This window comes from Aquila chrysaetos, chromosome 1 (genome assembly GCF_900496995.4).
Source record: "Aquila chrysaetos chrysaetos chromosome 1, bAquChr1.4, whole genome shotgun sequence".
Classification (NCBI taxonomy): Eukaryota; Metazoa; Chordata; class Aves; order Accipitriformes; family Accipitridae; genus Aquila; species Aquila chrysaetos.
Window position 1 is genome coordinate 43,200,196 of NC_044004.1, and position 22,597 is coordinate 43,222,792.

A 22,597-nucleotide genomic window follows, 5' to 3' on the forward strand; every position below is an offset into this window, starting at 1 on the left:
ACTTGGACTGAGCAACTTCCTACATAATTTGAACTCTTCCCATAACTAAACCTGAAGTCTTGCAAAAATTTAGGACTTCTTCGTTTAGTTCTATAAAATGATAAAAGTACATTTTCAGGTCTTGCTATCTTTTGAGTTTGTGGAGGGAGATTAAACTTCTGAAAGTTACTTTGAAGCTTCCAAGAATTTCAGATTTTTGGCTTGAAAAGTATGTCATTTTCTTGTGCCACACTTCTATCTCTGAATTTGTAAACCCAAACAGTCCCAGTTACTAAGGAACAGCACAGCTGAATGTTTTCAGAAAAACAACTTTGCTGCTTAGAGATGTGATTTACTACTTAAGTGTGCGTCTGTACATATATACAGAGGCAAAAAGTGATGATGATCTCATCTTAAACCAGCTCACAAGAGCAGGCTCAGTTTTTTTAGTCTCTAAGCCAAAGGCAAATTTACTGTAAGCAGACAGAACTGCATTGACTTCAGTTGCCGTATCACCATTAATTGCTGAGATAATTCTGTTTGTAGTGATCCAGGCTTTTTTCTTTTAGGTTTACATTTCAATTTATTATCTTGCATCTTTCCTGTTATCTTTGCATAGAAAGGGAAGAAGGAGAAGCTAGTTAATATTCAGGATTTTACAAGTAAATATTAACATTTTTTTAAAACAGTGCTTGGACCATGCACTGTACTTAGAATCAGTTGTAAGTGATGTCATATTGCAATTACTTGACACACAACATAGACCTGCATATTTTCTAACCTATAAAAAAAAGCATCTTCTAGTACTTTTATTCGGAAGATGTTTCTTAGAATGTATGGGTCATGTTCCTCTGTTTTGTTTTAACAAGATTTCAGGTCGCAAGCAGAATATTCTGATAAATTCTAGTCATTTTTAGATGCTGCATATAGCCCTCATTTCATCTGTATTTGTAATATTTAAAATTTCTAAATCTTACACTTGCATGCTTGTACTGAAACAGTTAATAGTCTTTATCAGAAGGAAAACTTTCTATTTATTTGTGTAATATTTATTGATGTTAAACCCACATTGTATCAGCACAACAATCCAAAGTAATGATAATACATTTTTTTTATAAATACAAATAAAAGGTGGCAAAATAATGCTAGTGAAGCTAAACAAAAAAGTAAACTAGCATGTCACAGTCAAGAAAAATTTGGCAAATGATATGACACACTTTTTCTAGAATAGAATCAGATTATTCCCAGATGACAGACTATGACGTTAATCTAGATTAACGATCCCCATAACTGGTCATATCCTGCACCAGAATAGTACTACCTTACGTGCTAAAGTTTATTAGTCACTAAAAAACAAAACAAACTTTGTGTACTTACAAAGCAATACACGTATAGCAGTAATGCAATATATGGTGTACACAATTACAAAATAAAAAAAAAAAAACCTCCTAAGTACAGGACTTCTGAATAACTGAACTGAAATAAAAGATTTCAACACTTTTATTATAAATAATGAAAGATACCATATATGTGCTTCATATAAGGAATACAGTGTTTTCCTTTCATAGCAAAGAATCATAGCTCGTACCATCAAATGCTTATTTTCCTTGTCAGGCCTAGTAATTCTTCTGTCCCTCCCTCCCCTTCATTGTAAATTCATTTGGTTCCAATTTAAAACTCCCTCGTCAGGTCTGACTTAGGTGGGGCTCCAGTTTGATGTGGATTTGCCTTGCATTCTGAAAGTAGCCTTCAGGCTTTTCATCTATGGTGCACAGAGTCTACCCATTAAAAGAGCTGTCATTTGCCTACAATCAGAAGAAAAAAGTGAAATCTACCAGAGACATATGCTATGTTAAGAAAAAAAAGGCGCAAATTTGATGTTATTTTTGTCCATCTTCATTTTCTACTTCCTCAGATCTGCAAGCTTATCACCTGTGGTGTATACTTGTCATTTCAATTCATATTGCAGTCTCAACCCATTTCTCACTTACTATGCATTTCTAAAATCCTCATACACGTTACACAAGCTTTAAACAGTCGAACGTCCCATACGTACACTCCCTAGTGTTCAGCTCACCTTAGAATTTCAGATTCTTGAATGGGAGTATTAGGAGGTTACAGACTGTCTTCAGAAAATCCGTAGAGAGTTGCACCCTCTTGCCCTGTCCCCCTCCCACCCCTTGCAGTAACCTACTGCAGTGGTTCATACTGTCGGCATTTTTTTCCTGTCTAGTTACCAGTATTTATGGTCTGGAGTAGACTGTTATTACATGTCAGCTCTTTTTCTTCATTATCTTGAAGAGGTTAAATTGCTTATGCTTAAACTGTCTTTGCTGTATGTTTGTAAGTAAGCCTCCTCCTAGATGGCAAAATGAAAAAATACAAAAGAATTTAAAGTTACGGTGTTGATGTTGCTTTATAGAATTGTCCATACTAACAGCATTTAAGGCAAGATGTTTTTTTCGTTGTAGAATAGAAAGCAGTTTGCAGAGATAACAGCATTTGCTTACGTTTCTCTTCCTTGTCCCTTCCTGTTTTATTCTTACAATATTGCACTTGTTCTTTGTAGCTATCAGAATGCATTGCCATTTTAGAACTATAGATAACCATACATTCTAATTTTCTTTGTGATTTAATGGCGTCAAGTAAAACATCTTGCACCATTAAGATTGTGTAGCATCTACTTACTGCATATGAAGGCATGTAGTGATAAATAGTGTTCTCTTCTGAAAAATCTGTTTCTCTGATGTATTTTGGCCTTTATGAAAAGGGTTATTCGTAAGAGCTGAAGCAACTTAGGTATAAGGAACTGGTGAATGTGATGTGTTGTGCAATGTGTACATTTCTATTAATAATCTATCTATTCTTCTAATTTGGCATAATGAATAAGAAATATATGGTTACTGTGTTTGTTGTTTATCTTTTGTACTTGAAGGTGTCTGCCTTTGCATAAAGTGACATAGGAGTATCATTGGTCAAGGCAATGGCTTTCAGTGTTTCTGCTTTGAAAGAAAATGATGGAAGCGGCAGCTGGATCTACAGATCATCGCTCTCTACCAAGCCAGACTGCATCGTCAGGTGGACTGGATTTGCTTCAGGCTGGAAAGCTGCTTTGATGTCTAGTCCTTGGTCACAAAGTGCAGCGTATCGGCTGGCTGAGGGCCGCACCTTCTTTGGCTTGGTTGTCTGAGGTGGTTGTTGCCACTGAGCTATAGATCAAGAAGGAAAGAAGAAACATTAGCCATCTCGAGCTGTGCAACAAAGCGTGCCAGATGCACAGTCAACCCTTTGTAAAAGAGATACTAACTTCTGAGCAGCAGAAAACCATTATATCAAAGGTAAGTTTGTTTCGTATCTCGGTGGTGGTTTTTTTCCTCAGCATCTAGTTTCACCTTCAGATGTGGTAAGTAAAAACAATAGTGTCTATGTGTGTTACTTTGCCTTTTTGGCAATGCTTTCTACCTTCCCTTGTGTCACTGAGAAGGGTAACAGCAAGGGGTTTGTTTCCGTGCACTGCTATTACAGTGACAGGCCTGTTCGAGGGTTATTTGTTGTATATGAAAGGAAATCATCTGGTTGCCATTGCCACCCCTCGTACGCTGAAGAATGCTAAGCCAAGTCTCTAATTCGCAAGTCTCACTTCCACCACAGAAACCATTGTTTATCATTCCAGTCTCTCTCCACCCCACCCCCCACTTACTCTTGTTACGGGAAGACTGGTAAGAGATTTTGGTTTAAGAAAACATTCACTATGTCAGGAGCTGCTTTGGAACAAACCGAATAATTAAGCAGAAAGCCATAAAACATCTAGTAGTACACTTCTGGTAGCTGTCACAGGTGTATTACAGACTAATGTACAAAAGAATACAAAAGGTTAGGGAAGTGCTAGCAGAGCAATAGTAATAATGATCCACAAAAATAATCTAATCATGCCGTTATCTGTTGTTAATTAGCTATATTTAATATACTAAGCAAAAACAGAAAGCATGCATGCTTGTTTTGCTTTAGGTATCTGAAAGATGGTGAAATGTACTTTGACAGAGCATTTGTTGTCTTGATGTGGATCGTTATTATTGAGGAGAAACTATAAACAAAAGAAAGAGAGACCAATGTAAACCATTCCGTGAACAAACTGAAACTTACAGGACTGTTGCTTTTGGGGGGATTAATGCGATCGTGAAAATTGAAGCCACTTACTATAAACATCCAACCTGGCAGTGCAAGACACAATCCCAGCCTCATTCTTGGCTGAAACAGTGTACCAGCCGGCATCCTCCTTTGTAGCTCCCTGAATAAGCAGGCAAATGTAGCCGTAGTTATCCTGGTGCATGCTAAACAAAAGAAAAGTAGAAGATGACTATTTAAATTGCAAAACAGCATAGACTGTTTTAAAATGTCATTATAAGCCAACCCAATCCTAGTTACAGTTTAATTATAGTCCACTTTTAATTCATACGGAACTTCCTCTGAAATTAGCAAGTGGAAGATAAAACCTTGAATATGCTTGACAGTTTGGCAGTTTAATATCCTGTATTGAAAACTAAGAAGCAAAAATGCATAAAGTAACTTCTCTTTCACAATTACAGATTAAGATATCTGGAAATCTGATTTAAGTAGTAGGGACTTACCCAGACTTGGGGAAAGGATAAAAAAACTTGAGGAATGAAGTACTAAAATACATTTAGTTACTTAGAAGGACAGCAATAATTTATTACAGTGTCATATCAGTACTGAGTTCCTTTTCTTGCAATATATCATGAGTTTGCTTTTAAACATTCCTACAAAATGTTATTGAACATTCAAGACAAGTTTGTAGATCTTAGAATATAAAATACTGAATTTCAGTTGCTTAACTACACAGCAGCGTTATGAATCAAGGTTTCTGCTGAGAAGCAGATAGCTTTACTTAGGAGCCTAGGTTTTCACCAGTAAATTTCTATAAGTCTTAGTTCTAGAAGAGAAAAACTATTGCTCAACTTGCTTAAAGTGCAAAGAAAGATAGTTGTTTAAGTCCAAGGATGGAAAACAGAACTAACATTTTAATTCTGGCTCGGCCACGAGGCTGGCCACAAGTTTGAGTAAATATCATCAATTATTACAATAACTAGTTAATATTTGTGAGCTGCTTTTCACACAAAGCATTCTTATGACCTTCTAGGTTTTCATTTGTGTTACCAGGATAAATCGTCATTGAAGTTATACATGGGGAGATAGGATTCTAAGTCAGTCTAACCTCACTCGGTCAGTGTTGTATGTGAGGGACTCGTTCTCCTTCTTCCAAAATATCTGAGGAGATGGCTCCCCCGAGATTCGACACTCCAGTCGCACTGGGAATCCCTCAGTCACACCTGTGTTTTGTAGCTTCTCTATAAACACAGGTGCTTTGTGTACTTCCTTAGCTGTGAAAATAAAGATTGCAGTCACGTTGACACTAATCTATGAAAATGTAGCCCTTCTTTCAGCAACATGCTAAAAACCAATAATGAAAAATCTATGTGGCAGGGAACTTCAGTGTTGTTTTCATTAATCACAAAGTCCAATCCTGGTTCCTCTGAAGAAAACAGTCACATCAGCATTTTAACAGGGCAAAAGCGAGCGCTAATAGAGCTGAGTGAGTGGTTTTCCCCCACTTCCCTGAAAAAATTGAAATGTGGAGCATGAAGACTAGATACACTGGCTGCACCGTGCTTGTTAACAGTGCTCCTTCACAGTCCATAAAAGGATGGGCTTTTAATTACAGAAGGAACTGCTCTACCAGAAGGCTGGAATGGCATTAGTCTAATATGCTGTGAAACACACAAATCAATCATGGTAGATATGGGTCTGCACAAATTGCCATTAAAAAAACCCATTCAAGTAAATGGTCTGGTTTGTGGCCTCAACTGTGCCTCAGGACAACAGCCCTCTTTTCTTAACTGCGTGCACAGAGGTTACATGCCAGTCAACTTACACCACAACATAACACGAGTGTATCGCCTATAAATATACTATAGTTCCGTTACTGCCAGGTCTCCTTTTCTTACCCCCACCACTCAACCATGCCATTTGACGGCACTTACATTTTCCTTTTTCACGTTACCTCACAGTGCTGGGTGCGGAAGCTTAGCATGAAGATGTTACCTGCAACAATGAGCTCCAGGCTGAATGTATTTTCACCAGCTCGATTGCTGGCAATGCACGTGTAGATGCCAGCATCTCTGGCTGTGACTGGTTCTATGATCAAGGAGTGCACGCCGTTTTCACGCACCAACATTTTGTGAGAACTATCGGGGCGAATTGGTCTTCCATTAAGTTGCCAGCTTAAATCTGGAGTTGGTAATCCACTAACCTTAAGTGTAAACAGAATAATGGGAAATGGTCTTAGTCATATGAAACACCAGAGGAGTCCTGACTTGTTACTTCAGAGAAGCTTGGGTTGGTTTGCTACTGCAGGTGTACCACAAGATTTAAAGATCTAATTCTGTCCTGAATTAGACATTGACTCAGTTGTGTTCATTCACTTACTTTCTCGCCAACTCCCTGAATTCTGTGATGTCTTATGGGCGTGACTGAAAAAAGATCGGTGTTTAGATATGCTAGAAGCTAAATAATAATACATTGCAAAACAAAAGGCAGGGTGATACCTTTTGTCTTTTTTTATTGTTTGCTATTCAGGTGGAATGAGAAGATACTCCTTTCTAGATTAACTTCTTGTGGAAAAGTTGCAGACAAAAAGATGTTAGCTGACTAATTATTGAACTCTTAAGTGCTATTCCACTTAGATAGATAGCACTGCCTGTGCTCGTTAGTGCTTTGTCTGTGTGACCAGGTCTTGTACTTTTCAAAGCCCTGCCATTTGCTGTGGGTACTGCTTGAAGACAAATTGCTTCTCCCAATATATCAGCATAAAGTAAACAGAATTCATCCAAGCCTTGATGAATTCTTTTAGGCAAAGTCATAAATCAAGATTATATTGTTTGAAACTTTAATGGGGGATCGAAACTCAAGTAGTAAAAGGACTTAAAATGGATAAGCATGCTGTCTTTGTAGTGTGTACTGCTTCCCTCCACGCCCCAGCATAGTTGAATTCTAAAAACCGGTTTACTGTGAGCTGTAAGATTTGCCTGAAGCACTTTCATTGGAGGGAAAGCAAACTTTTATTGCCCACTTCCTCATAAAGTGGTGAGATTAATTAACCCATTGATAGTCACTGAAACTGCCAATAGGTAAAATAGCTTTTGAAAAGAAACTGACTTGGTTTTTGAGTCAGATAATGTTGCAGAAAGATGGCTGATATCCTTTCTGTGATACTTGCCTTGCAGTCCATTCTGCACAGTTTTCCTTCTTGAACAGTCAGGTCTCCAGGAGCCTGCAGAAAATGAGGCCGGAAGAATCGTTCCTGAATTGGTTCATTTTCATCACCACTGTCCCTTGATCGAGATCGTGGTCTTAAAATAACATGAAATAAAGGTAAATTATTTTTTTTCTCTGCTAAATCAGGAGAACCAAAATCACTTACAAGACTGTTTTGAATTTTAAAGAACTTCTTTGACCTATACCATAATCACTCCATATTTACACACATACAGTGGTAGCATTTGGCTCAGACTGAGTTAATTGTGACACTGTACTTACTAATTACTTTCATTTAATTCACATGTGGCAAAATATGATCTAGAAAACAATCTTGCTACAGAGCAAGCTTGTAATAATAATTTATTTATACATGATAGTACTTTTGTTTAGTCTTTAAATCACTGAAATACAAATAAAATAAGTCGGTAGGCCTTAGCATATAGCTTCAGTCCCCCGCTGCCAGTGTCCTGTGTACTTAATCCCTTCACTGTTGCTGATTACACCAGAAAGTGCAGGTACTGTTTGTTAATTATGTTTACCTTTCAGAAAATAACAGCAGCTAAAAGCTAACTCAGCTCCACTGAGAAGAGACTTTTCACATTGGACTTATTTTTCATCTTCTCTTGTTCTGCATTACTGAAGACCATGCAGAAAATTCTGTGGATTGAAGGGCTGTGGATATTTATTCCTCATTTAACAGATTTTTTTGTTTTGACATATTCTTGAACATTTTCAAAAAGCCACCAAATTGTGGTGTCAAAATAATAGGAATTTCTTTTGTGAGCAACAGGAAGAAAAACTTTGGTCATTAAATTGTTCTTCATACAGGTACTGTAAAAAGTTTAATAAAAAAACAAAAAGAAGGAAAAATAACTCCTATCCCCAGAAACAGTATCAATCACCTTAAGCTTCCACAATATAGTTTAATCCATTTTCAGGATTGGCCTGTTAATTTAATCTATTGAATCTTTTTCTAGATGGTTCCTCATTTAATGGGATTTTTTTCCAATTGAAATTAGCATTATTCCATTTGTGTGACTTAGTAATCAAAGAAACTCATAACTGAAACAGAATTTTAGATCAATTTTTGTCCTTGCCTGCTCAGCTCCAGTGGATTCCCTTCTGGAGCCAGCTGCTGCCTGCAGTAACATCCTGTTTCAGTGAAGAGGAGCTATGCAAATATCCTCCAAGATAACTTTTATCAATGACACTTTACAGTGAAATTCTCTTTTCTGAATTCTGTTTTTCTGTTAACTTTTGCCAATGTTTCTGTTTTGGCCAGTGTCTGCAGTAGACGTGCGGTACTGTGTTAGACGTGGCTATACTGTGTTTTCTACTGCCCAGGGGTGTTTCTTTAGGTTAAAATAATTCATAACAAAAAAGGCTTCAAACCCCCAGCAGTTATTTGGAAAACAAGATGCTGTACTGCTGTATGGAAGATAAACACTCTAGTTGCACACTGTTCCACTGAGGTAAAGTTTAATTAGAGTTGCTTGAATTTGGTTTACTTTGTCCTTCTCTGTTGTTGCTCTTCTCTCTGTTATTGTACTTTAAAGGTACGTCATGTAGATGCTCACATGCCCAAAAGCCGTGCCACTGAAGAACATCGAAATAATGAACAGGTAGACAAGGCTGCCAAAATAGAAGTAGCTCAGGTGGACCTGGACTGGGAGCGTAAGGGTGAGCTATTTGTAGCTCGATGGGCCCATGAGACATCGGGACATCTAGGGAGAGATGCAACATATAGGTGGGCTCGTGATCGAGGGGTGGACCTGACCATGGAAGCCATCACACAGGTCACTCATGAATGTGAAACATGTGCTGCAATCAAACGAGCCACCAGAGTAAAGTCTCCCTGGAACAGAGGGCGCTGGCTGGGTTTTCGATATGGCGAGGCCTGGCAAATTGACTACATTGGACCACTGCCACGAACACGCCAAGGCAAGCGCTACATACTCACGATGGTGGAAGCAACTACTGGTTGGCTAGAAACGTACCCTGTAAACCATGCCACTGCCCGAAACACCATCTTAGGCCTCGAAAGGCAAATTTTATGGCGACATGGTACCCCAGAAAGAATTGAATCAGACAATGGGACTCATTTCCAAAATAACCTCATAAGCTCCTGGGCAAAGAAACATGGCATTGAGTGGGTGTACCACATACCCTATCACCCGCAAGCATCTGGAAAAATTGAGAGATATAATGGACTGTTGAAGACTATGTTGAGAGCGCTAGGCAATGGGACATGGAAGCATTGGGATACAAATTTAGCAGAAGCCACTTGGCTAGTTAACACCAGAGGATCTGCTAACCGTCCTGGTCCTGCCCAAACAAAACCCCTACATACTGTGGGAGGAGATAAGGTCCCCGTAGTGCACATGGGGAAGTGGCTGGGGAAGGCAGTGTGGATTTCTCCTCCCATGGGAAAAGGCAAACCCATTCGTGGGATCGTCTTTGCTCAGGGACCTGGGTGTACTTGGTGGGTAATGCGGAAGGATGGGGAGACCCAATGTGTGCCTCAAGGACATTTAACCTTGAGGGAAAAATAATCTGTGATGTGAATTGTATGTTGTAGGAAGTAATGTAGCAGGAATGACCTGAACTGCAAAGGAGTGAACTTCGCAAGGAACCAGACAAGTGCATCGGTGACCCAAACCAAGCCGGTGTTGGTGCCCAACGATCGAACATACTGCTTCTCCTGCCCTGACCACTCATCTTGATGGATGGGGCCCAAGTCATAACCTGTGTGTGAACATCTGGAGGAGTGGAAGATCTATCTCTTAAAGGACAGGGGATAGTAATTAATAAGAAAGTATAAATCTGTATGTTGGGTATAAAAGTGGTTTAAGTATGTAGTTACAGTTGTAAGTGTTGGTAAGAAGGGATTTCAGTAATGAGAATTAAATACAATGGCATGGTTAGAAGACACTGTTTGCATTCTGACCAGTCATCACTTTTGCTACAGTATTATCTGTCATAAATAGATAAATTTTGACTTTTAATGATCATCACAGGCTTCCCACAGCTATAACTAAAGGCAAATGTGTTGAGGGAAATCTAGCCCCTACTGCTTATTAATGTAGGAATGGATACTGCAATGTGGAACACAGACTGACATCTTCACACGCACTAAAAGCTCATGTAACTCTTCAGGTGCCTAAATCCAGGTCTTAGGCACGTAATATTTTTTGCCACTTGAACGTGCCTAAAGCTACTTCAGTAGCTCCTGCATTACAGCTCATAAGCAATGCTGAGCTCTCGTTGGCGAGTTTCTAACCAATTTTGCCAACTTACCTGCCTCGTATGCATGTAGCTGGGATGGAAGATGGATGGTAGTAAAGAAAAACTATACTTGTATCTTTTGGTAATTAGTTCTGCAAGACCAACTAGAAATGATGGTATCTAGTCAAGTGAGTGCTACTCAGTGCAAGCAACCCAAGCAAAATCTGCCTTCACAGTATTTATATGCATCCTGTTTAGATTCTGTTGATAAGATGCCAATAAAGTACAGGTAACTGGTGCTTCTTAATGTCTTGCAAGGCTGAGCCAAGCAGGTTAACTAGCACCACAGAAGTGTGAAAGTCCTGAAAGCCACCATCTCACTGCTCCAGCTGCATAAAAAGGCAGCACTGGTCAGAACTGGGGAAAAAAAATTTACACCAAATGGAACAGAAAACACAAAAGACTAGGAGTTTGAGATCTTTTTTTCTGGTAGTATGTTCTTGAATCGTGAAAACTAAGTTTTCAAATTACACATTTGAAAGGAAACCTAAATCAGCATGCTGTTTAGAGTCAGAAACAAATAATGCATTTCTTTCTACCTCTTTCTTTGTAAATTTACCTCTAAAATTGCAGACTACTTTTTAAGCCTTTACCTTGAGAGGTGAAACTAGGGTTGTTTTAATTCTGAAACATTTTGTGGTTTTAAAGAAATAATGAAATGAGGAGAGCTAGGTACTTCAGATGTCTAGGAATGACAAATTGCAATAGACTGCAATACCCTTGGATTAGTTGTGGGTTCTTTAGAGTTGTGATGTGGGCATCAAATTGCAAAGATTAGTTTCAGCAACACTGACATCATGTACTAAGTGTGTCCAGGGGAGACTCCATGGGTTGGCGTGGCGCAATGTGCTAGGAATTTCAGCAAGCGAGAAGCTGGGGAAGACTTTATGACTGACCATATGATAATGATCACTAATTGGGGATAAAGGAGATTAAGTTCAAATTAATCCTCTAATTGAGAGCAGGGGCAACAGGAATAGTTCTTTATAAAATCTTTCTTAATCTCATGCATTTTAAGATGATTTATTCAGGACTCTGGCTGCAGTGCACGGCAAGACAGGTGCTACAGTGTTGAGCACCATGACGTCTAAGGGATTGAGCCCAAGCTTTGTACACGTCAGACAATTCAAACGTTTCGCCCCCGCCCCCTGCCATGTAATGCTAAGAAGGTAATGTTTGCAAGCTAAGCAAATTGCAGAAAAATACATTAAAAATGAAATAACTACAGTGTTTTAAAACGTCTGTGACGTAGTGAAGATGACATAAACCAGAGTTCTGTAAGAGATTAAAAATACTGCAGGAAAAAGCCAGTCGACAGTGTAACAAGTCATAAAGTTCATTGAGCTAATAATTACACTTGTAAAAAAAAAAAAAGTTTCGTTGCTCTCAAGCAGAAAAGCTTATAGAAATAATATTGTAATGCCACAGGAGTATTACTTACCAAAAGTATATGGCAATATATGTGACAAATACTATAGTATATGGGGGAGCACAATAGTGTGGTACATTATGTTAGAAAAGCCAATGGTGGGAATCTGTCCTGGGAAGGTTTTACGTGCTCACATTTCATCAGTCTCAGGGAGAACGGGGTGATGGGACTAATGGGAAATGTCACTGAACAGAAATAGTATTTTGCTGAATGCTTAGCAGAAACAGACCTTCTGTAAGGTAAAGGTATGAGGATGAGCCCTTCACGTATGGCAATTTTACAGGAAATAAGAATCTGCAATAATTGCCCTAATATTAATTAAACTGCTGTATGGAAATCACTTATTTATAATTCATTACTCTACTGGACACCCAACCAAAACAATAGTGGCTGCCCAAGTGTTTGTCTCAATTAGAAGATAAAATATCAGCCGTAAGTGGCCTTGGACTTCAACTGCATTTGGAGAGATTGAAAAATGAGCCTCCCCCATTACCACCCAAGGGTTCTGCCAGTCACACACAGAGAGACAGACACCCACATTTTATCCTTCAGAAAGATGCAGAAGTGTCAGCTGCTCACCGCTCTCTTACCCATACCTATCTTCCTTTCTCCCGTCCCTGTTTTAAAAGATGTTTCCCCTTTCTCACCCAGCGTGCAGTGACTGACTAAGCTGAAACCTGACTCTTCGTGGCAACTTTCCCCTTCAGGGATTAACGGACAATTTTCCTTTTTACCCATTATTTGCAGGTGTCAAGTGCCTTATTTCCTGGACAGACTACGCCAAACAGACCCAGATTTTTTGGGCTGTTCTCACAATGCAGCGATAGCAGGATATTCCCCTCCATAAGAAGTCTGAGCTTTGGCCTTAACAGGCCTAAAGGTGAAGCATTAGAGGGGGAGCTGGTAGGACACCTCAGCGAGACCTTGGGAAATGCTTTCAGGACTGCGGGAAGCCCAGTTTGTTCCGTGCAAGAGTAAGACTGATAAGATCTTCTAAACAACCAACCTCGCTTCCTAATACTTCCTAGTTACCAGAGGGGGTAAGACAGCCTGTTTTGCATGCAGCAGTTCTACAGTACATACTATTACCACTACTAATTGTTACAGGAATCATTTCTTTATTGCACATTGACTATATGTATGTACGTTTTTTCTACATATTAGAGTTAGGCAATATTGAGAGTCTATGGCCGTTGTGACCATTAAGCAAAACATGTGCCTCATCACAGCAGAAACCAGACCCCTCATACTCCCTTGAAAGCAGTTCTGTTTGGGTAACCAAAATGAATTTTTTTGTATCGTCTAAAGATGTCTAAGCCATGCTAAATAGCCTCATAAATGCTTTGGGTAATGAAAAAAAAAAAAAAAAGTATTTGAAGGGAAAGTTCCCTTATATGGTCCAAAAACATAAACCAAAGCTTCGTATGTGAATAATTGTAAACTCACCAAAGATAAGTTTAATACTCTATTTCTGACTCATAATTCCTTATAAGAACCTGAACTGAAATCACTGAAATACTAAAATATTTCTAATGTAAATCTAATAACCTTGTCTGGCATGCATTTATTTCTGCTGTTCCTTTAAATGAATACTTATTAAAAGCTGCAGAAATTACAGGTTTCTGGTAGAATCCTAGTCAGGTGAGATATTTTAAAAAAAACATCTAAGTGACAAGGTCCTTCCCAACAGCTGGTAGTGTAATTTGAGATAAGGAGCAAGTAGTGAACATGACAAAGAAAGGAGGAGACAGGCAAAATTAAAGATACTTAAAAGTCATGTAATTTCAGAGGTTGCTTATAATTCTGAGTGTGCAAGCTTTGCAGAAACTTTTAGACAGCAGAGGCACATTTCTTCCTGAATGCCATACTTTAAGCTTACCTTCTTACTTCACATTCTTTATCTTATCATAATAATTTTGCAAAACACTTATTACTAAAACAAACAAACAAAAAGCAGCAAATACCTTCTCATATGAGGCTGACCAGAGGGTGACCAAGGGCTGCGGCCTCTTTGATTTACAGCTTGAACCATCAGCCTGCCCGTGCAACTTACTCTGCCCTGTTAGGATGATGGAGAGTAGAAATATTAAAATACTTAAAGCATATAATATTAATAAATGTTCAACCTGATCCCTTCGGGTTTGCCCACCTGTTACAGAGTCTGTAATACAATCTCTTTTTTCACTAAGTCATTGAAAAACATTTGTCAACATACTTTCTGATACTAAACTATTTTGTCAGCTTCCCATCTAACACAGAACAGACTGGAATAATTGTGACTATAACACAGTCATGGTTAAAATGTTCCACCTGGAAGTTTTTCTTTAAAAAAAGATTATTAGTACCACTGGCAATTAAATCCTTAAACCAGTATATTGACTAAGTCATTGATGTGGGTGGGAGGTTTCTCTGTGTCTGGCAAGTGGACAGAAAGACTAGTTCAAGATCAGTCACTCTTGAAAATGTCACTTGGAAAGTGTTGAAAGTTAACAACAGAGCTTCTGCCTCCAAAGTGCATTGATCCCCTTGACCTGGTGGGGCCACAGCTCAAAGAAAAAAAATCCATGAATGTAAAAAGCAAACCAATTGTACAAGTACTTAAAGGCTTCTCTCAGAAGAGCGAGCCTGGTTTGGGGGTACGAATCGCACCAAAGCACACAACTGCACTGCTGGACGTTGGAGATGGTTGAGCAGTCTTAGGTTATTTTCGGTGAATGATAAAGCTTTGAATAAAACATGGGATCTCTTGTATTTAATCCCTGGGTTTTGTTTTGCTTTGTTTCTTATGTCAAAATAAACTATTTCGGTTTTTAAAAGACAGATGGTCCACCACAAGCACTAGAGGTAACAAATTTGGGATGGGACTGCCTGCAGCCAGAACTGCTGACATACATGGTGAATTCAGCAGAGTCCTGGAAGGGGTAAAGCATCTGGTGGTATTAATAAATACACATAATAGATACAAATATAACAGGTATATATAAAAATAATACTGTAGTAAAAGTTTATATACTTTTATATGACAATGTAATTTTAATAACTTTTCAAAAATGATAGTTTTAAATAGCTCTTTGATAACTGTATAGAAGATGTCCATCTGTGTCTCTGCCCCCTGGACTGGTAGCAGTAGGGCAACATCCACATCAGCTTTGCAGTGTATTTCAGTTCTAAGCTGTGAGCTCCACACTCAAGTCTTTCACCATAAAAGTGACAAATATTTTTGTCACAGTAATTCAGGGGTTGCAAATTGCTGTTCATTAATAACTGGTCAAAGCCCATCGAAAAACAATTTCACTGGGGTCACAGCAGCCTTCAAATGGGGATGACCTTCGTGTTACTGCTGGACTGTTAGAAATGAAGTTGCTGTGTCCCGCTTTTATTCCCATGACCCACTTAGTCCACAAGAAAAATACTTGTGTTAAAATAAGCCATTGTGCATGACCTGCAGCAATTTCTTAAGCAAAAGCTTTTTTTGTGTTACAAGACCATTAGAAACATCTGGAACAAATACATTTCTATTTTAGGCACCACTGCATATTAATCTTTTTCTGGCAGGTGATGCATTCACACATTTTGGGAAAATTTCTGCGTTATCTCAATACCTGAAGGCATCACAAATAGAAACACAAAGAACAGTAAGGAATTTGGATAGGGAAGAAAAAGCAGGAAGCCAGAGATTTGGAAAAGTCACGGGATGAATGGGAAGGAAGCGATGAGTGGGAAGTAATTCATGAGAAGATGGCCTAGAAAATAAGGAAAATCCAGACTGAGGACTGGGTGCATAGTGCAAAGAAGTGGAGAGAACAGGATAAAAGGGAAGAAGGTGAAAATAAGGACTCGAGTTGAGCACATACAGCTCATGGAAAGAGATCAGTTAGTTAAGGGATGTAACCTGTAACTAAAGGCCTAAAACAGGCAAGGTTTTGTGTTTTTCTAGGCCCAGGGTCAGTTTGCTCTGGATTAAGTTATATGGCAAATTTTACTGCAAACCCCAGAGGTGTGTTAGAACCTTAATTCCAGATCGCTGCACTTTACATCGCAGGCAATGGTGCCTGCCGTATTAACTACCACGGATGATTTCCAAGGCATGTCAACAAGTCACTTTACATACATAAATCCAGTAGTATTCGTCCAGATCATGAGATGGCATAAATTTCAGAGCTCTAATGAACGGAATCCTTTGCTTTATATCAATTTCTATCAGCTAAGAATATGCCTTTTTGCTTTGTAGTTTGGTGGTTCCAATAGCAATGACCAAAACACAGCAACAGCCTAGCAAATAACTACCAGTCCATCAGAATGCTGATGTAGGCTCCCTTATATTTATGTATTTCGCTTTTCTTAAGGAAGGGTTGCCAAATTTGCCTAAGTTTGTGATAGCTTTGAGATGTGGAGAACTTTCCATTAGAATTGAGGAAGCTATGCCAAAATTATTTCCACACAGGATGACTTAAAAGAATTGGAATCCAGATCTCTGAGTGTGAAAGGCTAGTACATTAACTCATAGCCCTTCTTTGCCTCCATTGTACTGTTAAACGCATAGTAAAAGCAAGCAAATAGTGGAAGAGATAAGTATGTTTGCTTGGGAATTACACTGTGAAGAAAGAATAGAATGGGCTTGGTGAAACAGACAGATGTTTTGTTTAGGGGAGCCAGAGCAGGATGCTTCTGGTTCTTCTCCAAAGAAGGGAAAAAAAGCACAGACACAGGTGTTTGTCATTTAACAAAACTGCTTTTTCAATCCCCAAACTAGGAACAATACAAAAATGTCTCATTTTAGTACATCTAAAAACCCACTAACAAACTAGCATCATCAATGACCAGAGCTGATAACCTAGTTCCCTGCTGTGTCACCAAATGAACTTTATCCAGAATAACAAATGCTAAAAATTAGGCCCTAAATATGCTCATTTGAGTTATTCGGGACAGAGTACAGTGCCGAAACACAAAGGCAATTTATTCACCAAGGTCTCTAAGATTTTTGGATCACGCAGTAACACTACATAGGGAAACTGTATGCGCCAACACAACACTTACAGGAATTCACTTCCTACCTTGAGCATGTATGTATTTATTTATCATTTTTAAACCTACTTTGAATTTCCACAACTGAAATAGTACCATGTGCTATATATAACACAATGGTCATCTATGTGTAAAAGCTCCCAGCTTGAAGAATTCCCTTGGCCTTATGCTATTTCTTTATTTCTGTTATCTGTGTATGTAGAAATACTACCTAGATTTAAGCACTGCAATTTGTAGATTTTAGCCTAAAACTGCTATTTGTGTGTCATCTGTGTGTACAATCCCATACATTCACAAGCAGACTGCAATAGAGCAGGATTGACAGTTAAAAGAGCAAGGCAAAAACGGCAGTGTCATGCTACGTAACCTAGCAACATTCATAACAGAGCACAACACTCCCGTTCAGATTAAACTCTTGTCTCAGTGATACTGTTTGTTACTTCACAGTGTGATTCTACTTGAAGGCCTGGTCTTGGCAAGATATTTGGTGCTACAGAAGAAAATAATTCGTTATATCCCTGAAGTTATGTTACTGCCTTGGTTTCTCATGTGCAAATGTTTCCCCTCAATTTGCTGTGCTGTAGGAAAAGTGGATTGAAAAAGTTACTTCAATAGGATGCGTGAACTGTAAATTTAAGTGATGTCCAATGCGCCAGTGGGTTCCTGTTGTATGCCTCAGCTCTTGTATTGAGTCTGTGAAGAACAAATAATATTACAAAACCAGTAACACTCAGTGTTTCAGAAAAACATTGTTTAAGACTTTGGGATCAACACAGGAGACCTCCCCCCTACATCGTAAGTGCTAGAACTTTTTGCCTTACAGAACTGCAATCACTGCCTAATCTAAACATGTTGAGGTGTGATATACTCCTACTCATTTCAAAAAGTTGGCTTCAGTCAGTGAGTAGCGTCAACAGAAGAAAAATTAAATTGCTGGATTTGGTTACTTCTGCTGGTAAACTGGATTTTTTTTCTCTCTTCAGAGTACGTATGCTGTCTATGCTCAGTAAGGATATTGAGATGTTATCAGCTGAAACAAATGGTGGATGAGTGATTAAAAAACAACACCCCTCCCCTCTGAAACCTCAAACCATAGGAAAAAAACTGCTGTTGAGTTGCTAATCTCTTGGAGATAGAAAGGTCCCACCCTACTGATGCAAGATGAAAACAGAAATCTAACTTACATACTTTATGGTGACTTCATCATTTAATTAAATCACGCATACGTAAGATTAGATAGTTTTCTGAAGATTTATGTCCAGAAGCATGTTTGCTCTGGAACCAAACCTTCATTTACCTGTGGGTTAGCAGCCATAATAGTGTAATTCCCATCATCATCCAGGGTGGAGGCTGCAGTACGCAGTGAGCAAGTTCCATCAGGTTCTCTTTGAATTCGGTAGTGATCACTTCGTTTAGAAATTTGCTTCCCATCTTTAAACCAATAAATCTGCAGGAAAAAACAAGGCATGGCTGATAAGAGGTGGGTGTTCATTGTCATCATTTCTCAATTAATAGCACTAACAAATCTTAACTGCTGAAAACCTTTCTGGTAAGCATTAAAAGAAAACCAGTTTGATCAACTAGTAAAAGTGCAGAACCACACTCCATGAACCACTTTCACTGACGGACAAGTTAAAGATTAGCAATCTCTCAAAGAGAAAGATGGCAGCATGAACATTTACCAAAGAAATTTACAGGTGCATGAGGGCTGTACCCATCCCAATCACAGAACAGCAGCTGTACATTTCAAGAACTGAAAATAAATGTCAGAAAAGTTCTATTTCTGAGAAGACTACTAATTTTAATAACTAACATACTAATAATACTAATTTTAAGTGAAATAACTTGAATCTGAAGAAGTTGGAGGAAGAACGCTATTGCTCTCTTTTCAGAAAATAACATAAACCAAGGTAATTATAGGAATAATTAGTTCAACGATGAATAAAATAGAAGTAATGATCTCACTGTTGAAACACCAGTTTTGTCTCATATCCATTATGCTGACTGGCCTGAACCAAAAAAACAGAAGGGGATTCAGCCGCTCACGCTGGCAATGAACAGTTCAGTATGTGAACGGGCCAGCTCAGTACAATTGTATGATTGAAACCAACAGTGTCACCCCAATGTGACAGACATCTATAGAAATGGACAGCTTTACAAAGCAAGAGGAAATACTTCAAAGCAAGTCAGCACACAGATAGCCTTTAATAATTGTACGCCAACACCAGTATAGTTCCAAGTTGTACAGAACAGTTACATTATTTATCAAATAGAGGTCTTTTCCATTACTTTTGATACATAATTTTATTCTCTGGCTGACCCAAGATCTACTTGCAGTGAGCCAAAAAAATGATGTATGCAGAATAATATCTTATAGTAATCCATAAATTACACAAAAAACATGTATGTGTTTTTAATGCCTGAAATTTAAGGCGAAAAAAGATTCAAATATTTTGACCTAGCTTTGGGGGGTTTTGCTATATTTTAAAAGTAATATAAAGCCCCAAACTGAAATCTGCTGGAATCAAAGGAAAAACGTGGTGTATGCATGAAAACACACACAGGAATATGTGAAAAATTTTATACTAGGAAGGCTGTAGTCAGCTCCCCAAACCCATGTTTAAGTAGAATATTATTTACTTGTCATTTCTGAAGCGTGTATTACTCTGTAACAAACATCAGTGGTGTTCAGCGTTTCTTAAGTCACTCGTGCAGAATCCTACACAATTTTTACATGGTTAACTTGTACAAAGTACAACTGTATTTGTCCTGGCGGCATCACTGCTGGGACTATTTAGCACAAGGAAAACACACATTTTTCTCAGTCTAATTCTTGAAGTGGGAATTTAGGTCTTACAGTGAGGAAAGGGTACTGGCTTTCCAGTAAAAATTAAGTGACAAAGCAAAGCACAATTCCTGATAGAGTTTAATATGCCAGATTCTTCATACGTGTCAACATTTCAAAGCTCTAAATTCATTCACTTGGGGGGGAAAAGTTAAGGATATACTTTTAAATTTCACAAAAAACCAATGGTGAATGTTTTGGAGGGAATGAGTGGAAATTTCCCTTAAAAATTAATTACCATGTATGGTTTTTATATTAACAAGCATTATGTGTAACTAGAAATGATTTCATTTCCTCAATAGCTGGTTATACTTGTTTCCCATTTTGTCTGTCAGCAGCCTTGCAGAGACTCTGTGGTGCTAACAAAAGATTTAGTCATGTCTTCTCATCTGCTGACAGAGCACTTACTGGAGATGCAAGAGATATTTGATCACTTATATACACATGCTAATGGATGCTGGTAACAACATAGCTGCAAAAAATGAGTTTTAACTTGCATGCTTTACATGTGTCATAATGTTGCTTGGAAATCTACTGCATTAAGTAGTAATTATTTAATAACAATGCACTTATCAGAAATATCAGGAGACATGCAAGGAATTATTACATGGAAATACATGCAAATATTAACTAAACCAGCTATCCAAACATCATGCATATGTTGTCCAAGACTCATTTCCACTAAGTTTAAAAACATTGGCATCACTGGGTTTTACTTATGAGGAGTAAATTCTTAATATTACCTTTATCTGACATGGAGTTAATAAGTAAAACACTACCACTGCTGGAGACAATGGCCCTTGCAGTGAAGTATTTTCTTTCTAGGATACCTTTTAATAAATGTACCATTAAACTACGTAAGCACTGAGCACTGCATCTGGATTGCTTTTATTCATACCAGATTTTCAGAAACCAATGTGTAACGACTAGAAATACAATGGAATACACAGTACAAAAGGGGTTTTGATCTTGGGCAGCACAGGCATTTTTAATCACTATGAATTATATTCAGCTATGCAAAGAGCGAGCAGTACAAGGTTTATGCAACGTTCACGTCTCAATTAACCTTTCATATAGTATTGTCCTAATTCTGAATAGAAATATCCCTTAAAAAGAAGTATTCCACAATCCCTCCTGTATCACCACAGGTTCTCATTTTAATGAGAAAACAGTTTTACATTACACTGAAGGTTATAACAAAAGTAGACTCAGATTTTAAAAGTCATATTTATGAAGACAGAATTTGCACATCAGTATTCAATTTACATGGCATGTTCAGGGAAAAAAATAATCAAGGCAATAACCCTGCTTAGAAAAAGCCCTTGTAATGAATGCCAGATTTTAGAAACACTACAGTCCTTCCCAAAGCCATTCCTTGGCAGAGCTGACAGAACACTTAGAAGGGAGGAGCTTCAAGTTAGTAAATTATTTCCAGCTTTTCATTTGCCAAAGTAAAGAATTTATTCAGGGGCAGCACTTCCAGCTTCAACAAATGACAGCAGAAGGGCAGCCCTCAGCCATCGAGCATTTCAAAATTGCTATCTTGACATGCTCCAGCAGATGAGGGGAAGATACATACAGCCTTTGACATTTGCAAAGCCCAGCTAGCAAGTAGCCATCCAATAGGACTGAAATTGGTTCCATCCCAAGCAACTTAACAAATCGCACAAAGCATCTGCAAGTGAACGGAATAAAGGGTCATAGTCCCAGGTGCAAGAGCAAATCAATTCTTAATGTGCATGCTTTGACACTGCAGAAAAACAGAACATTGTATCTGAATCAGAGTGCATTCACATCAGATACTCCTTTACAATGCTATGCTTTAGGGGAAGTACTAACAACGTGGTTTCTTGGCTGTGCAATCCCTAACGCCAGAACAAGTGAGGGAAAGGAGACATCCTCTTTCATCTGTTTTAAATCAGATTAAGATGACTGTGAAACTACACCTTAATTGAAAACTGTGAAAATTAGGGAATGGCTAAATTGACTAAGGCTGACTCATAATAGGTCATCCAGCAACCTAGTCATAAGCCTCAGGCAAAGAGAGTACCTCTCCAGCACACTGCAGCTCTAACACCAACGAACCCATTTGTCTTCTACCCTTATTCAGCACAACAGACTCTTCTGTGTGGTCATCTCAAAAGTAACACTGGACATCAAAGGCTTGGTTTCAGTCAGACTGGGCTAATCTCAGTGCATGTCTTCAGTTTGAAGCAGGACTGCTTTTTTGACATGACTATACTGATCAGCCCCACTTACTTTGCAGTGGTTCACATCGTGTTGTGGTCTTGGAGCACAGAATTGGATTCCTTTCAGATGAAACTAAGCCAGAAAATGTGCTCCAAGAACACATCTAATGTGCTGCATCTGCTTCAGTCTGTGGGATGAGATTAGAGCTAGCCTGAAGTAAAACCTCCTGAAATGCATGCAGGGATGGTTATCTCATTCTACAGATTTGCTTCTTCTGGTCTGCACTACTTGTTAATGTAGATGTGGCCATAGTTCTCCATTGTTCTTTCTCTGCTACCTGAGAAAGTCCATTTTTCTTTTTACAGTTTGTGCAGTATCATACACCTATATAATTGGACATGTAAAGTCATTTGCATTTATCTCTGTTCAAAATCCTAGATACCTGTAAAACTTACACTAGATGAAAGATTTGGATGTGGCTGCTGCTGTGAAGATCTTATCTAAGAGAT

At 38.5% G+C, this 22,597-nt stretch overlaps 1 protein-coding gene across 9 annotated transcripts in view; it reads right to left on the reverse strand.

Moving 5' to 3' along the window:
* Positions 1-1,297: 1,297 nt before the first annotated feature.
* PALLD (palladin, cytoskeletal associated protein) overlaps positions 1,298-22,597 on the reverse strand; it is a 210,787-nt gene continuing 189,487 nt past the window's right edge. For 8 of the 9 annotated variants that reach the window (XM_030023196.2, XM_041124885.1, XM_030023278.2 and 5 more), the window contains 7 exons: positions 18,351-18,500; positions 13,993-14,087; positions 7,274-7,406; positions 6,100-6,307; positions 5,213-5,378; positions 4,177-4,310; positions 1,298-3,188 (listed from right to left, as the gene is read on the reverse strand). In XM_030023196.2, the coding sequence (XP_029879056.1) occupies positions 3,016-3,188; positions 4,177-4,310; positions 5,213-5,378; positions 6,100-6,307; positions 7,274-7,406; positions 13,993-14,087; positions 18,351-18,500 (1,059 nt within the window). In that variant the 3' untranslated portion in view covers positions 1,298-3,015. Of the gene's footprint in view, positions 3,189-4,012; positions 4,064-4,176; positions 4,311-5,212; positions 5,379-6,099; positions 6,308-7,273; positions 7,407-13,992; positions 14,088-18,350; positions 18,501-22,597 lie in introns of all 9 variants that reach the window. The other variant, XM_041124936.1, reaches the window with a different exon arrangement.